At 53.9% G+C, this 12,572-nt stretch overlaps 1 protein-coding gene across 2 annotated transcripts; it reads left to right on the top strand.

The window, feature by feature from the left end:
* Positions 1–176: 176 nt before the first annotated feature.
* GUCD1 (guanylyl cyclase domain containing 1) lies at positions 177–11,573 on the top strand. Of its 2 annotated transcripts, none has more exons than XM_004680917.2 (6): positions 177–392; positions 4,402–4,486; positions 5,278–5,443; positions 6,509–6,600; positions 8,378–8,619; positions 9,249–11,573. In XM_004680917.2, the coding sequence occupies exons 1-6, from the start codon at positions 350–352 to the stop codon at positions 9,338–9,340; spliced, it is 720 nt and encodes a 239-aa protein (XP_004680974.1). In that variant the 5' UTR covers positions 177–349; the 3' UTR covers positions 9,341–11,573. The 2 variants fall into 2 exon arrangements, with proteins under 2 accessions (XP_004680974.1, XP_004680975.1); XM_004680918.2 differs by having other exon boundaries at positions 9,246–11,573.
* The last annotated feature ends 999 nt before the right edge of the window (positions 11,574–12,572 follow it).

The raw sequence follows: 12,572 nt of genomic DNA, 5'->3' as shown, positions 1-12,572 counted from the left end.
GGACATGGGGAGGGAAGGGGCGTGGTGACCAGCAACCGAGACAGCGATTGGCTGGGACGGGTTTAAGGGGTTGGGCCTCTAGGATCGTAATCCGGAGGAAATCAGGAGGGGGCCCCCAAACCCCAGGCCCAGGGAGGGGCGGGGCCTGGGGAGGGGCGGGGCCAGGAGCGGAGCCTTGGCAGGGCCGGGGCGGGGCTTGGGGTGGCCCAGCCGCCGCCTCCTCTGCTCACCGCGGTTTCTGGTGCCGCGGAGGAACCCGACACGCAGCGGTCCCTCTCCCGCCTCTGCCGAAGCCGAAGCTGCTGCCGGCGCGGGGCCAGGGCCATGGGCGCCCCGCGCCGCCCGGGTCATGAGGACGGAGGCGGAGGCAGCGGGGCAGCAGCTCGAGCCGGGTTAGTGCTTCCCTAGGCCTCAGCCCTCACCCCGGGAAGCTAGGGGAACCCCGCCCTAGCGCGGGGCAGGGTCCGGCCGCGCGACCTTGGGCTGACCGCCACCTCTGCCGAGGCTGTAGAGGTTCAGGCGAAACCTGGCCAGGTGTACACACTCGCTTTGGCCCTTCTGCTCCCCAGCCCGGGTCACTTGGGGCTTCTTGAGACTCCTGGGCTGGAACCCCATGTCAGCTGTTACAGTTGTCCTGAGGGGAGGGTGCTGGTTGTAAGAAGGTGCCACCTTACCCAGAAGTGTCTAGTCCTTCTGGAGCCACCTGGGGAAATAATCCCGCTGGGAACTGTAGGGGAATTGAGGCCTAGAAGGGCAGGGAACTGGCTGAGAACACAAGGCAATGGGAGAACCCCTTTTTTTAACCTTCCAGACTCAGCGTTTTTGTCTTGCTGCTATTCTTCAGCTGCTGTTCCTTCTGTCTGAAATGACCTGAGTTCCTTTAGGTAGAAACCAAGATTGGCCCTCAGTTTGCTTCTCTCAGTGCGTGGGGGTGGGGTGGGGTGGGGAAGTAGTGAGTCCTGTCCTGCTCAAGGCTCAGGGTTGATGAGAAAGAGAAAGTACTAGTAAACAACGTGAGGAGCCATCTTACGGGAGATGTGAGGAGCATATGGGACCCCAATCCTAAGGTATCAGTGGGACCATGGTGTCACATAGGGGGTGGTCTCTTGTGATTGCAGCATGGGGTAGGGTCTGATGCTATACTGGGATTTGTATCTCTGAACCCCCAACTCTGGGATGTTGGCCCATGAAGCACCTGGTTTTCCTGAACTCCAGTGGATGCTCACATTCATAGGGAGTTTTTAATATGCAGGCACTGTGTTGCAGTGTCTCATTAATCCTCATAACAACCCCAGAAGATCATTACATTCGTTTCTGCAGATGAGCAGACTGAGGCTCAGAGGGGTTAATTACCAAGGTCAGTGAGTTGCCTACTTCCTTGATGACAGCTGCCAAGTGATGCCAGGTCAGGGCCTTCCCGGAAGCCATAGCTCTCAGATAGGGCCGTCCCTTAACTCCAGGCATCAACATCAGGCAACAGCTTTGGGTTTGGAAGGCCTTGCCTACCCTTATCACCTGCCCACAGAAGTATCTCAGTATCCCTGTGGGCTAATTGCCAATGCCAAGACTTGGGATGGCCAAGTGGGGATGTTAAGGCTTGCAGGGCCCCACGATCAAAGGAGTTTCAGAGAGCAAGGCAAGAAGAGGAGGGGCAGAAGGGCAGGGAAGTTCCCAAGGGCCCTGGATAACAGCTTTCCTATGCCACATATGTAGCACAGACAGAGACAGCCCAGCTAGTTGGTATCAGAGCCCAGGCTCAGAGTAAGGAAGAAGCTGTGAATGTGAACAGTCTGAAAGGTTGAGGGGTGAGGGTGAGTAGGCCCAAGGCATCTCAAGGAATAAGACCCTTTTGGAAAAAAGACTTCCATCAAGACTTTGAGTGCTTGCTCTGGGCTGTGGACTAGGAGGAGGTGATTGTAAGCCTCTTCCCCACCTGCCACTGAGGATTTCTGACCAGTGAGGAACAGACACCTCGTCAGGTACTCTGTATTCAGGGGCTCGGAGAGGGAAAGGATTTGGAAATTCAGAGGCAACATGCCAGGCTAAGGGATATACAAGAGCAAAAACTGAGGAGCTGAGGAGCGAAGCACTTGTGTATGAAGGAAAAACAAAAAGGCACTAATTTATGACCATGGTAAGGGGTTCTTAGAAAGGGAGACACCCCACCATGAGGGGACAAAAATGGTATTTATACAACTCTCCACTGGACCCTTTGGGGAAATTATTTTGGAAAAGGAATCACTGGAAGACAAAGTCAGGGTTAACTTAAATTCATTTCCCCCAACAAATGTTTATTGAGTTACTATTAACCACTAGATACTCAGCACTGGGAATAACAGGGAAAAAGACTAGCAAATTTTCTGCCCTCAGATAGCTTATATATAGTGAGGAAACAAGCTATCTTTATGTTTGTTACATTTGCAAAGTAAACAAACCGATGCTGTGAAGGAAGCACCCCCACCCAAAGCATAGTCAGAGAAGCTACTCAGAAACTTTGAACTGAAACCTGAATGATGAAAAAGAACAACTTTGAGAACAGGAGTCAGAGTTACAGAGAGCTGCATGTGTAAAGGCCTGGCGTGGAATGATGCTTGATGGGTTCCCTGGGTTCCTAAAACACATTGAGTAGTGGGCCAAGGTGAGGTTGGTGCACCATGTGTTGGGCAGTACCTGTAGGTCATGGTAAAGGGTAAGAATGTTATCCTGAGCAAAGAGAAATTGTGGATGGGATCCCTGTGGCTGCTATGTACAGACATGGGAGAGGAGGGGTGGAATTTGGGGCGAAGACAGGCAGGAGTCAGCAGGCCTGAGCCCTCAGGACTGGATCTGTGGCAGTGGGAGGAGGTGAAATTGCAGAGGCCTTGAAGGAGGGGTCTGGGTTTCTTTTGGAAGCAGGGCAAGAGTAGAAGAGGACATAGGTCCAGAGAAGTAGAGAGAGGTTAGCTGCCTCTCAGGTGATTTAAGTGGCTTGTGGTGTGTCCTCACCCCTGCCATCCTGCCTTCCATAGGCCCTTGAGGGTAGGGAGTGAGGGGAGAGAGGCCAGTGAAAGAGCAGTCGCAGGTCTGACCTTGAAGACTAGTATGCATGTGTAGGTGGGTGGGTAGTTTAGACATAGAAGAGCAGGAGCTTGGGGCCCACTTCAGGTAAGGGACTGCCCAGACAGTCTCTAGCAGGTGAGAAGGCCAGGATGGACTCCAGGACTGGTACCTTTAGGTGGTACCAACAGTGGGGACTGGGACTGGCATGGCTGGCAGACTCCAGGGACAGTTCTGTTCAGGCTGGCCTCAGGCTCAAGGGAGGTCCCAGGAACCACTGAGATGAAATAGGAAAGTCCCTCCTGGTTCTTTAGTCTGAATTTTGTCCCGAGTCATGGGGTCTCAGAGTAGGAAGATCCTGTAGACCACAGGCTGACTTGCCTCTACCTCAGGGATTTAGCATATTCTGTACCCCCCTCTGCCTGTGTTCCCTGATTCTTACCTTTCCAAGCTCTACCCCTACCATTTCCCCTAGCCCAGTGCTCCATTTTTCTCTTGTATGTGCTTGTTTTTGCTGTCCACTGGACAGGGACCTATGTCACTGACCATTGTATCTCCAGGTACAGCATTTACTAGGCTCTTAGGAAATATTAGTTAAACATGGTCAGAGTGGACCAAAGTCCCCACTTTAGAGATGACCAAATGTAGTCCAGCAGGAGCAATTCAGTTGCTTCACCCACTGTGACAGAGATGGGGCTAGAAAGCCTGAATCGAATCCTGCCCTGCTCACCACTTGGCAAGGACAGAGTGAGAGGTCGTTTAGGATAGCATTCCCCAAACAATATGTGGCAGCCTCCTCCTAGCTATGGTCTTCAGATACCATGGCGGCCCTGGGGGGTCTGAAATCAGGCAGTTCAGGGCCTCACTGATTCGAACATGCATATCCAGGGAGTACCTCTCGCATCCTATGGTCCTGCCCTTTCTCTTGGATCTTGAGGGGAGCGTCATAGAGAAGTGACATCCTCGGGCAGGAGTTAGCTCAGGCCTGGGAGACCAGGAGTGCCTAGGCAGAGGGAGCAGGTGTTCAAAGGCCCTGGGACTTAAGATTCTATCTGGAGGGCACCTGGTAAAAGCCAAGAAAGGCAAAGAGGCAGAGGTGCCAGGGCAGCAGCCTTGAAAGTGGTATCCTAAGAAAGAGCACAACCAGCCTACTGGAGGGTTTTAAGTCAGACTGAGCTGCTCTGATTGGTGTTTTGGGGAGATCACTGTTGTAAAGAGAAAGGATTGGGAGACTTAAAGGGCTGTGAACCATCTCTGCACAGCGCTTACAGGATCTATGCAGGAGCCAATGATGGCAACTAAAATAGGGGTGGCAGCGGTGGGTACTGCCCCAGGGTTCTATGACTGCCATGTGTTTCCACGCAGGGGACTTTGTGCAGCTGCCAGTGCCCATCATCCAGCAGCTGTACCACTGGGACTGCGGCCTAGCCTGCTCCAGAATGGTGTTGCGGTGAGTGGGTAGGCCCAGGCCCTCGCCCTCCACACCACCTGCTCTGGCTACAAGAGATCTGGAGAGATCTGGGTGGGAGTCATCATCCATGTTACTCTCTAGTTGGGGGCTGGGGGGGGGGCGGCCCAGCTTCTACCTGGGTTCGGTCTCATCTGCAAAATGGAGCAAGTGGTGGCCCAGGTCTTCTGAGTTTCTATTCTGGGAATGACCAGGGAAGACTGAGGTGCTCAGGTCTGGCCCTTAGAGTGACCCCGTGCTTGGACAAAAGGCCTTTCAGCCTGTAGACTTAGGCTCCTGGGAGACCGAGTCACTGGGGAGCCAACCTCAGAGCTGAGGCTACATGAGCATCACAGGAACTACAGAGCCTGGAGGCACAATAACCATCTCTTCACAGAAGAGGTTTCAGGTGACCTCTGGGAATTGCCTGGTGATAGTCTCTCCCTTGCCTGTTTTCCATGCAGAATTAAAAATGGAGACTCTGACTAAACTTAGAAAACCACGAATGTGGTCCTAACACCTCAACTTAGGTGCAGCTAGTGAGGCCAGAGGTGCAGCTAGTGAGGCCAGAGGAAGTGGTGACTTCCACACCACACAACCTGCAAGAGATTTGAACCTAGGCCCTCGGTTCCAGGGCCAGCATGGCCCTCAGGCAGCACGAGAGTAGGAGATACGAGGTTGGAGTCTTTTGGGGAGTGAGAGGTCTGACGGTGGCTGATGGGCCAAAAGGTAAGAAGTGAGCCAGTCAGCTTCCCCGGAGGATGAGGCATCTTCAGCAGCCTGACTGCCTACAGGTACCTGGGCCAGCTGGACGACAGTGAGTTCGAGCGTGCGCTGCAGGAGCTGCAGCTGACCAGAAGCATCTGGACCATTGACCTGGCCTACCTGATGCGCCACTTTGGTGTGAGGCACCGCTTCTGTACCCAGACCCTGGGCGTTGACAAGGGCTACAAAAACCAGGTGAGCAGCTAACCCTCCCCAGTCCAGGCATTGGAAGAAGGTGCAGTCAGCTCACAGATGTGGAGAGACCGGGGCAGTGTCAAATCTGCTGCAGGCAGCACTTAGGAGCTGTTCAGACCAGGTGACCTTGAGGTTCCTAGTGCCCTCTGCAGAGAGGTTCTGCAGAGAGCTGGATCCTTCCCAGCACCTCCTGCCAGCCTTTGACTGCTCTTGAGGCTATACAGAGAAGCCTCTTTGGCTGGCTTCCTGTGTCCTTCCCTGCCACCCCTCAGCACAAGGCAGGGCCTGGGGCCCCAAAGCACATTGTTCTGACCTTGTCTGGCCATCGCTTACCCTTTTTTTTCTTTTCACAAGACACCCCGCTTCAAGCTGATTAATTGGTATTCTGGAAAAAAAAAACCTCAATGTTTTCTTTCTGAGAAAGAATGCTGAGGTAGCCTCGCCAACACATCAGTGTAGTCTCCCTCCCTGCACAGCGAAAGCTGGTCCTGCCTGCAACAAGGCAGATCTCGTCCCAGACTCTGAAACTTGGCAGAACAGAGTCACTGCTGGCCTTGTTGGCGAGAGGTTATGGCATGATGGCCAGTGCTGGTCAACTTCTCCTTTGAATGTTCCAGACTAGAACATTCTGACCATCTAACCACGGGACAGAGAAAAAGGTCTTCTCTGTTTCCCCCACTAGAGTGCTAACATTTTTAAGTCCCCTGCATTAAAATATGTTTCACCGGCTTCCCCTGGCTTAGCTGAGTGTCCAGGCGGACTTAACCGCCCCTTTACACCTTACTGCTGATTCCTACTCGTACCGACCAGGTACTTAACTTAAGCCCAGGTGTGACCAACCTCCCCAGGGGCTCCAATCTGAGGCTGACTGCCCACCCATCTCCTGTGCTCTCTGGCCAGCCACTCTGCCAGCTTGGGGCAGACACAGCTTTCTCCTCAGGCATGCTGCCTGCGCCATCTCCATTCTCTTGCTGTCTTTGACTCCATCACATGCTCTTCACATATCCAAAGGGGCGAGGGTAGCCAGGATGGGTGACACCCTCCAGCCTGCCCTTTTCTCTTTAGTCCTTTTATAGGAAACACTTTGACACAGAGGAGACCCGGGTAAATCAGCTGTTCACACAAGCCAAGGCCTGCAAGGTGCTGGTGGAAAAATGGTGAGCCTCCGTGTACCTTCATTTTTCTATTTGCTAACCCAGACTTGCAGAGGTAGAGGCCTCAAGATGGCCTGTGAGAAAGACTTGGGATTCGTAAGTCAGGCAGAGTGGGTTTCCTACCCAGGAGGCCATGGGTAGTGACTTGCCCACCCCAAACTTGTTTTTTTCATCCATAAAATAGGACCAGGGGCTACTTGACTTACTATACCCAAAGCCCTGGTCTTGGGTTGGTCCTGAGCAGGGACTGGAGAGGCAGGTGAGCAAGACAGACTCTAGCCTGCCCTTGGGCTGCTCACAGGATGGTGGCTGCTCCCTGTGATGGTGTGATAGCAGAGGGGTATGTTGGCATGGCGATGGAGGGTATTAGGGACAGCACGATAGGTTGCTTAGGAAGGCCCAGCTCACAGGCCTTACATGGGTCTCCCCTTTCTCATCTAGATAAGGGCGGGGCTGGAGGTGGGGGGCACAGGTTCCGGCAGCCCTGAGACTATTTCTCCAGGTTCGCTTGGGCTCCCTCAGGCTTGCTGGCTCAGCTCCCAGACAGACATCCCTAGACCAGTTAGCTCAGGTCTCCCTAATCTTTACAGATGTCAGTTTTCATTAACACAGTATAGCCAAGAATGGGTGAGTTGGAAAATTGGAGGGGGGAGTGTTGACATAATCTTTGACCACATGAGCACATTTAGCAGGAAAGGCAGCAGGTCTTTATTTAGAGGCACTTGACAGCTGTAGTCTTGTTGAGTGGGACGCTGGTGCTGTCCCCATTCCTCAGGCAGGGAAACTGAGGAAGGGAAAAACAGCTCTCAGCAGTGCTATGGTTTGAACCCAGCACCTCCATACCAGGTTATTCCATGAAGCCTGCTGCTTTTCCTTCCCGCAGAGCCCCTCCTTTCTTCCTGCAACTGAAATGCCACTCTCGTACACACCTGTGGGACTCAGCCAGTCATTTCATTTCAGAGACCAAATGGGAAAATGGCCTGTCTTTTGGGGCTGAAGCAGCGAACCAAGCACCAGTGTGCCTTGGCTGTTGTCCCGGCCACGCAGTGCTCTCACTGCCACGCCTGAAGAGAGTTCTCAGGAAGGAAGACCCAAGTGGGAGAGCATCCCCACCCTTGAGGGTAGTTGCACATCTGGCTTTGGGGACCCCCTGCCCAGTCCTTCTCCCTTTCTAGATTCTTATTTGAACTTGCTGCCTTCTGGGGGACACCAATTGGCCTCAAAGGTTTGTTCTAGGCAGCCAACTGCTGAACTGGGGGTTCCCCCAGCAGGTGGTGCTGGTCAGACCTGCCTTGACAGCCCCTCCCCTGACAAGGAGCGCCGAGAAAAAAAAGAGCCCTTTGCAAAAAGCACTTGGCTTTAAAGCTGGTGAAGACATGCTTGGCTCAGATTTGGGAATCAAATTGGGCTGATAGTTTTCCAGTATAAAACACATGAGTGGGGGAAAGGATCAAGGAGGGCAATTGGCAAAAAGAATTCATTGACCAGGTTAGGAGGTGGGAGTCCTGTGTGCTGCTCTCATGGTGCTTGACTAGGACCTGACCTGCCACCCCATGAAGAGCCTGACAGGGCCAGCTTATTTGGCATCCTCCGTGTCTTCATGGGTCCTGAGCCCCCATGTCAAAGTAGGTCATTCCCAACTGCAGGGAGCTCAGGGCATAGAGAAGCATTGCTCCCAGCTTTGGGACATATGGAAGTACAGGGGTCCAAGTGGGACCATCCCACTTGAGTGATGGCAGTGGGGCCCAGTAGCACCAGCTGACCCTCCCTCTGTCCACAGCACGGTGAGCATACAGGACATCCAGGCACACCTGGCACAGGGCCACGTGGCCATTGTGCTGGTGAACTCAGGGGTGCTGCACTGCGACCTCTGCTCTAGCCCCGTCAAGTACTGCTGCTTTACACCCAGCAGCCACCGCTGCTTCTGCCGCACGCCAGAGTACCAGGGCCATTTCATCGTGCTGCGTGGCTACAACCGGACCACTGGCTGCATCTTCTACAACAACCCAGCCTACGCCGATCGTGAGTATGGCAGGACGATGGTGGCAAGGGCCTGCATTCAGATGCCTTGCCCACATCACTCCTTCCCATTCAGGCTGATGTGGCCAAGGTCTTCCTCCTCAGCTCTCCCAAAGCATCCACTCTCCTGGGCTCGTGTCATTCGTGCTACCGTCCGACTATATAGCAAACCAACCACAGACCCGGCGTCCCAGGGCCTCCGCATGCCCAGGCCATCTGTCCCTCCCACACTGCTAGTCCCATGCTGCCGCCCAGAGCCCCGGCTCACCATCTTGTTCTGCAAAGACTGCAGTTTCCCCTTTGTCCCCGAATCCACCTCTCCCAGGACAGCCCCTGCGCTTGCTCCAGACTGAAGAAGGGGAACACCTCACATTCCTACCCTGTATGTCCTTGACCATGTTTCATCCCCTCTCTGGGCTTTACTTTCTCCATCTGTTAAATGGGGGAGAGTTTCGAGAAGGAAACGATGAGGCCTGCAGCAGGCAAGGAGGAACTTGCAGGCGTGGAAGACCTGAGAAGGGCGAGGTGGCCAGGCAGGTGCAACATAGTCAGACCTTCCCCAGCTCCCCGGGACCAGTGAAGCCAATGTTCTTCCTGCACCCACTGACCCTCTGCCCTCTCACCCCCAGCAGGAATGTGCAGCGCCAGTGTCAGTAACTTTGAGGAAGCCAGAACTAGTTATGGCACAGACGAGGACATCCTCTTTGTCTACTTGGACAGCTGACGGCAGGAGCCTGGTGTCCCCAGGCCCTTGGATCCTACTCTACCCTGTCCAGCTGAGGCTACTCAGGAGGCCATGCCCGGGCCTGGGGCTGTTGGAGTTGTAATGCAAAACTGCTTGAGCCAGTGTGATGAAGCTCTAGGGAACTCGAGGAGACCACAGCATGCCTGCTTCATCTGCCACTGCTGAGAATCATCACGCCACTTAACCCCCACACCTGCTAGTGGCTGGAGGCAGGGCCTCCCCCGGACTCTGAGCCTGACTCCTTCCAAGCCCAGGGAATATCCAGCCTATTGGTGCCCTTCTTGTCTATGATCCAGACCCTAGGGTGGGGGGAGACCCGAGCCCATGTCTTTGAGACAGGGACTGACTGCTAAAGAGAGATGCTACTTGTCAGGACAGCATCTGTGCGTTTGGAGCCTAGCCCAACTGCCAGGGCTGTGGATTGCACCAGACCTTGATAGGAACTGCCCTCAGCCCTCTCCCTGGAAGTGCTGCAGACCCCCTGTCCTCTTTGATGGATGCCATTGCCCCTCCCAGTAGCCCTAGTGGGCTGGTTGCACTGTCTTTTGGCCCTGTGGAGGGCTGGACCTCAGGCAAAGAGGACTCTGAAACTCCCCAGGTACTCAGACCTCCAGGGTGGAGGGTATTAGGCAGGCTTGGTAGGTAGGGTCTGTGGGCTGGCGATGCTCAGCGTGCTCCAGGAATGCCTGACCAAGGACCAGAACATCTGCCTGAACCCCAAGGATTCCCCCCTCCCCGCAGACATACTTTGAGGCCTATCACAGTAGCCTAAGTCCTGAGTGGGAGGAGCCAGAATCGCCAGGGCTGGGTGCTGTGCTCCTGAAGCAATGTTGAGGAAGCCTATGGCTTCCCATCCACTCTGGAGTTCACGCCGCAGCCTTGTAAAGACGTTGGTTCTCTTCTGTTTTGACAGTGAAGGGTACTTGCCCAGGATCACGTGGCATGAATCATGAACTGGAGCTGTTCTCTTCCTCTTCCCACCCCCTCCCACAAGTGAGATAATAATAGTGAGTTTGCAGGTACTTTGGAACCACTGACACCTCTTTTCATGAGCCAGGTAAGCCATCTCAATGTCTCTTCCAAAGAGAAGGGGACTCACCATGAGGCGGACTGAGTATCCAGGCCCATTATCTTACAAAGTCGGCCCAGTCTGTGAAGTTTGCCAGGAAGTAGTCGTGCTTCATCTTAAACCTAGGTCTGCACCTGAAAAATAAGGATAATTATCATTCCCAAGGGAATGAATGAATCGTTCCCAGAGGACCAGGGATGCCTCAGTAGTCATACCACCCTGCACCCCTGTGTCTTGGTCGAGCAGTGCTGAGGGCATGATGCAGTGCAGCTGCTGCCCCTCCCAGACTGTAAGCCACACTCAGCATCTGCCTCCATCAGCCCCTGGCCCTACCCGGGTGGCTGCTTGAGAAGCTGCGTTGGGTCCTGTTTACAGGACTGTCAGACTACCCAGCCAGTTGCTCCTCAACACCAGAGGCCTCCTTGGGTCAAGAGGGAGGCACTGCTAACTGGGCAGCTACCCTGGGTTTCAGAGACTAGTGTTGCCCTCGGACTGGTCTCATATCTGTTGCCTTAATGCTGGGTGGCCCAGGATCCCGGGGAACTCCAGTTCCACAAGTTTCCTGTGTGACAGCTGTGGGGGTTTGGGCATTCTCAGGAGAATCCAGTGAAAATAGCTGTACAGAGGGAAGCAGTGAGGTAGCCAAGCTTCCACAGTGGCTGCATGAGAGACATGACAGCCGTGCCAGTAGGTCTAGCATGGGAACAGCCTCTACCAGGAGAGTGGTCACAATACCTCAGTCCATCATGGGACACCGAAATTGGCCCCGGCCTTGGAGGAGGCTTCTCAGGGCAAGCCACAAGCTAGATGTCACCCACCTGGAAGGTTACGAGAAAAGCTGCCTGCCCCGAGGTGGTGCCAGCTGATGGGGGAGTGTTGTGCAAACAGTGTCGTGTTCTTGCGCATGTCATGAAAGGCAGGCTGGAAGAGTCCAGACATCAGGAGCTTCTGCCCACAGCACATGGCACCCTCAGCCCCCTGTCTGCACACTGGGGCCCAGTGCAACCCCTGAAGCCACACTGGACTATTGACGTCTTCACTCCAGCCACACAGGGACAAAAGGGATCTTTTGCATTGCAGAGATTTTATACATAAATATATTTTGTTTGTAATGAGCCATTCTCAATAAACATTGTCACTGCAAAATAATTGTACCCCTACCTTTGTGAATTCTTGCCTTCAAGTCCTCAGATGCGTGAGCACATGGAAAATGGGGTCCTTGGCTTGTTATACCTGGTTTTAGCTAGAACTAGAATCCAGTTTTGTTTTTTTTTTTTAAGATTTATTTATACATACAAGAACTGGGGTACAGGGCAGAGGTGTGGGGGGTGAGAGAATTCAACAGAGACAGTGGGGAGCAGAACAGGCAGATCTATTGAAATACACTGCTGACGGGAGCAGCAGGAGTCACAAGAGGTCTGCTACCCCATGTGGGTCACCTCCCCAACCGGAGATTGAACTCAGAGATTGAACTCAATGCAGTGCTTGCGTGTAGCTTCACAGTGCTGCGCTTTAACCCTTGCACCACCAGGGAGGGCCGTATTTCATTTTTCATGCCCGCAGCACTTGTGTTCAGATTTCCATGCCTATGGAAGGCCCCAGTGGCAGTGCTGGAGGTAGACGGGCTTGGGAAGCTGACTTGACTGATTCTTGGAGCAGGCACTGGGGACACAGCCATGGGTAGGGGACAGGGCTGTGAAGGGAGAGTAGAAGCCACAGTATGGGGTTCCACTGTGCACCCTCCCTGCATCCTCTACCCCCAACCAGCAGCTCCCTTTATCTGCCAACTATTGGACTACTGTCAAATTCATTCAATTAGAATTCTACTTCTGCAGGAAGTGATGGGAAGCCCTGCATTATCCAGCAGCCTCAGCCCTGCCCCAGCTTCTACAGGGAGCTGGCGTAGGCGGTCTCCCTGTCTCTGGCCCGTCCTCTGAATGACTGCTGCCCTGTCTGCCTGCCCAAGGAGTTCTGACCTTCCCTATTCCAAATGGAGACAGCACTGTAGTCACCTTTGGACAGGGTGTGGCAGGGGTCCAGCCCGAGTGTGCCAGGCAGGACAGCCTGTATTTTGCATGTATACAGCCAGCAGTGTGTTAACGCTGGTAGTGAGTTCACCCCTCTTGGCACTTCAGTGCTCAC

This window comes from Condylura cristata, unplaced genomic scaffold, assembly GCF_000260355.1.
Source record: "Condylura cristata isolate star-nosed mole 26May11 unplaced genomic scaffold, ConCri1.0 scaffold00011, whole genome shotgun sequence".
NCBI lineage: Eukaryota > Metazoa > Chordata > Mammalia > Eulipotyphla > Talpidae > Condylura > Condylura cristata.
The sequence above is the reverse complement of the archived record's forward strand: the minus strand, read 5'-3'. Positions and strand labels throughout refer to the sequence as shown.

What these genes read in the sequence shown, in the direction of transcription:
- GUCD1 (XM_004680918.2), top strand. Translation starts at nt 350, where the DNA reads ATGAGGACGGAGGCGGAGGCAGCGGGGCAGCAGCTCGAGCCGG. An exon ending in ACAAGGGCTACAAAAACCAG is followed by an intron (nt 5,444 to 6,508) that starts GTGAGCAGCTAA and finishes TTTTCTCTTTAG; the next exon opens with TCCTTTTATAGGAAACACTT. An exon ending in AAGGTGCTGGTGGAAAAATG is followed by an intron (nt 6,601 to 8,377) that starts GTGAGCCTCCGT and finishes CTCTGTCCACAG; the next exon opens with CACGGTGAGCATACAGGACA.